Source organism: Triticum aestivum, chromosome 3D (assembly GCF_018294505.1).
Source record: "Triticum aestivum cultivar Chinese Spring chromosome 3D, IWGSC CS RefSeq v2.1, whole genome shotgun sequence".
NCBI classification, from domain to species: Eukaryota; Viridiplantae; Streptophyta; class Magnoliopsida; order Poales; family Poaceae; genus Triticum; species Triticum aestivum.
The window spans coordinates 556,421,263-556,425,487 of record NC_057802.1 but is presented as its reverse complement, the minus strand read 5'-3'; the positions used below and the strand labels follow the sequence as shown (position 1 = coordinate 556,425,487).

The 4,225-nt window shown below is 45.9% G+C and overlaps 1 protein-coding gene across 1 annotated transcript; it reads left to right on the top strand.

Moving 5' to 3' along the window:
• Nucleotides 1-476: 476 nt before the first annotated feature.
• Nucleotides 477-2,191, top strand: LOC123080457 (putative F-box protein At1g46840). The gene is made up of 2 exons (XM_044503383.1): nt 477-651; nt 732-2,191. Exon 2 carries the CDS (start codon nt 758-760, stop codon nt 1,895-1,897), a length of 1,140 nt encoding a protein of 379 aa, XP_044359318.1. The 5' UTR covers nt 477-651; nt 732-757; the 3' UTR covers nt 1,898-2,191.
• The last annotated feature ends 2,034 nt before the right edge of the window (nt 2,192-4,225 follow it).

The window sequence follows — 4,225 nt, the reverse complement described above, 5'->3', positions numbered from 1 at the left end:
CGGCGCCGGCGCTCCACGCATCTGGTAGGTCCTCTCTTCCCTCACGCCCCTCTCACGGCTAGCTAGTGCTCTAACCTCCCCTGCGCCGATCTGCAGATTAGCCGCTCGTTGCCTCCCCGGAGATGGCGACGGGATCCACGGAGGCGGACCTCATGGCCGATCCGACAGCCAAGCTCCCCGACGACCTCCTGGTCGAGATCATCTCGCGCGTGCCGTTCAAGTCCACCCGCTGCTGCAAGTGCGTCTCCACACGCTGTCAAGAGAAATCATGTAGTGGGGGGCTCCTTCTTAGATATAGTAGATTAGGACTTCAGAATGGTGTATGTTTTTTTCAGGCTGCGTATGTTTTTTTTTTTTTGAGGGACTGCAAAATGGTGTGCGTGTGTTTTTTTTTAGACGAAAAAAATGGTGTACGTGTGTTTTACTGCAAAGTAGTGCGACTCACACGGCCCAGTAAAAAGCCCAGATAACTGCACGCGGCCGTCCTTCCGTTCCCCTTCCGCAGCATCCATCCATCCATCCATCTCGCTGCTCCGCACCCAAACCAAACCCTCGCCGGCTCGCCGCCACCCACTCGCCGGCGCGGATGGGAGCACCCAACGGCGGCGCTCTCGCCGCTCCTCTCTTCGCTGTTCGCGCGCCACGCAACTGGTAGGTCCTCTCTCCCTTCACTCTCTCCTCACTGCTAGCCGGACGTATCTCTCTAACCTTTCCTCCTCCCCGATCTGCAGATTGGCCGCTCGTTGCCTCCCCGGAGATGGCCACGGGGTCCATGGAGACGGCCCTCATGAGCGATCCGACGGCCAAGCTCCCAGACGACCTCCTGGTCGAGATCATCTCGCGCGTGCCGTTCAAGTCCACCCGCTGCTGCAAGTGCGTCTCCACGCGCTGGCGGGACCTCATCGCCCACCCCGACCACCGCGAGAAGCTTCCCCGGTCGACCCTCGCCGGCTTCTTCTACAAAACCTACGACATAGCCAGCCGTCCATATGATTCTCATGGTTACCTAAGCGTCTCAGGGAACTGGTGCCCCATTGACGCCTCCCTCTCGTTCCTGCCAAAATGGGAGAAGATTGACTTGTTGGACTGCTGCAACGGCCTCCTCCTCTGTCGATGTTCAAAGCCTTATCCTGAGGAACCGGATTACCTGGTGTGCAATCCTGCCACTGAGAAATGGGTAACCTTCCCTGCCAATGAATGGTCCTCGGAATCGTATGCTCGCTTGGGATTTGATCCGGCCGTCTCCTCCCATTTCTATGTGTTCGAGTTGGTACCTGCTGTGGCTTTGAATTGGAATTTGAAGTATGAATATAACATCGAAGAGGTGGGGATCTACTCGTCCAAAGCTGGAGGCTGGACACATCAAATTGAATGGGACGATCCAATTGATATACGCAACTTTTCAGGTGGCACATTTCTCAGTGGGGTGTTGTATTTATGTTCCTATAATAATTTGGTTGCAGCCATCGACGTGGAGGGAAACTGTCGTTTCATTCCTGTTCCTACTTTAAATGATGCTCGCTGTGGTCCTTATATTTATGCATCACGTGGACAATTGTATGTCGCAAATTATGGTGCTGCTGAAGTATCAATCTGGGTCCTTGAAGATTCTAGTAGTGAAGATTATTGGACCTTGAAGCACAATGCCAGCTACTTGCAACTGTTCGGTTCAAGCAGCGAGGAATACTACGGTGTTATCTCAGCCCACCCAGAAGACGATGTGCTATTCATAACTGTCGAAACTACATTACCGGGGTACCGATTACAGATGAAATTATTTTCATACGAAATTGATTCTAAGGAGCTGCGTTTCATATGTGATCTTGGATGGACTTCCAGGTGCCCTTATCTTCCATATGTTCCTTTGTTCTCGGAGTCATTGGCAGATGGGCACTAACTGTCTCGTGTATTGGAGCCTCACAATTGTCCATCTTTCTGATGATGATAGCGAAGTTAGATCTTGAATATGAGCAACAGTAATTTGGGTAAGTTGTGATAAGCTATTGGTGCTTGAGTGAAGCCATGTACCTGACTTATGCTGCTAGCTATTCAGTCAACTTAGTAGTCTGCTTGTGTTTATGGAGTTATTGGCAGCCCATGCAGCTGTAATACCCTAGTACTTAATCATGGATACTTTACCGTTTTGTTGGAACTATTTTGAATATTTGAGTATCTCGATTCTGGTCTCTTTTATTTCTCTGTTTGTAAATAATTTGTTGGTATACCAACCTGTGTTTTCGACAGTACATGTAAGGTTATATTCTTGTTCTTAATCTCTAGATCTAGTTTAATTAGAACTTATCTTGTTGTTTGGGTGGGCCTGGAATGGCCAAGACTGCCGTTGTATTTCTAGATTCAGTTCTGTGCTGTACTTTCATGTCTGCTGAAACTGTGATATAGTAAGGTAACAGTGGTTTAACATGATCTATTGTTAAGGCTTCTGATATATGGACAACATTTTCAATTCAGCTCGAACCACAATTTTCATATCTGCTGAAACTGTGATATAGTAATGTAACAATAGTAGTTTAGCACAGTCTACTGTTAAGGCTTTTTGATATATGAACATCAGTTTCAATTCAGCTGGAGCTGAAATTGTTTTATGCCATTCTGGTTTGATCATCTTTGTTTCACCGAGGATGACCAAGTTGTCAGGATATCTCTTGCCCAGTGCATATTGTTTCTGCTCAGATCGCCTTTCAAAGTTTGTCTAGATCCGACTTCAATCCATGTTTATTTGGCCGTCCTGTTGGGTTAATCGACTTTGTGCCAATTTGTTCTATTTTTACGTGTTGGTAAATTCTATAGTCTTGTGTCCCTGCAAAGAAAGAAGATATTTTAGTCTTATGGTCGACGTATTTGCGTTGTAGCTTGAAGGGTGGAAACTTGCTGTGATGATGAATGATTTGTGATGATTGCTGGTGTGCTCTTATTGACTCTTATAAATCTTCTCATCAAACTTCCCACATCTTGCTGAGGGAACTTGTGATCTTGGCTGGTGAAACAGCGTGGGAAATTAACCAATGTCGACACTCGACAGTCGGCATTGTATAGTGCGTTTTCCGTTGCCTACCAACAACACCCTGTCCGTTTGAGTATTATTCATGCAGACTGCAACTGCTTGCTCTGATCTTCAAAATAAAGCCATTAGGAAAAGAGAATGATTTCAACGTACTTGTCATTAAGAAAATGATCTAAACAGACTACAGTAGTATTATGAGCGTGATCATGGAGTTAGAGTTGTGCATCACTGTTTTTTTTTTTTTTTTTTTGACGATAGGATGTTCCCTGACATTATTGCTCACAGAAGGCAGAAGGAATCAAGAAAATAAAATCATAAGTAACCTTGTCCCTGATTTCGCTTTTTGGAGAACATGTGATCCCACTCCCACTGTTGCTAGGGATGAAACACCACCACACTGCCACCAACAAGGCAACAACTAAGGATGCCGAAAGAAGATGAGGTGGAGTCCAAACTGAAGCCGAACTGCCACAACCAGGTCGATAGGAAGAGAAAGAGCCATTGCTAATGAACTCTATAAGAAGAATCAACGACAAAACATCTGTTATGTTGTGATCCAAATTCAATTATAAAGACAAAGGCTAACTTATAACGAGCGAGAGGAGTGAGGCCCATCGCCCGTAGGCTTGGGCCCAAAGCGGAGGGAGACTATCGTTTCATTCCTGTTCCTAGTTTACATGATGCTCGCTGTGGTCCTTGTGGTTATGTATCACTAGGACAATTGTATGTCGCAAACTATGGTGCCGCTGAAGCATCAGTATGAGTCCTTTGAAGATTCTAGTAGTGAAGATTATTGGACTTTGAAGCACAATGCAAGCTACTTGCAACTGTTCGGTTCAAGCAAGAAGGAATATTACAGTGTTATCTCAGCCCACCCAGAAGACGATATGCTATTCATAACTGTCGAAACTACATTACCGGGGTAGCGACTACAGATGAAATTATTTTCATACGAAATTGATTCTAAGGAGCTGCGTTTCATATGTGATCTTGGACGGACTTCCAGGTGCCCTTATCTTTCATATGTTCCTGTGTTCTCGGAGTCATTGGTAGATGGGCATTAATGGACTTCTTGTGTATTGGAGCCTCACGACTGTCCACTTTCTGATGTTAATTATGCAGTTTGATGTCCAATATGAGCAGCAGTAATCTGGGTAAGTTGTGAGAAGCTGTTGGTGCTTGAGTGAAGTCATGTACCTGATT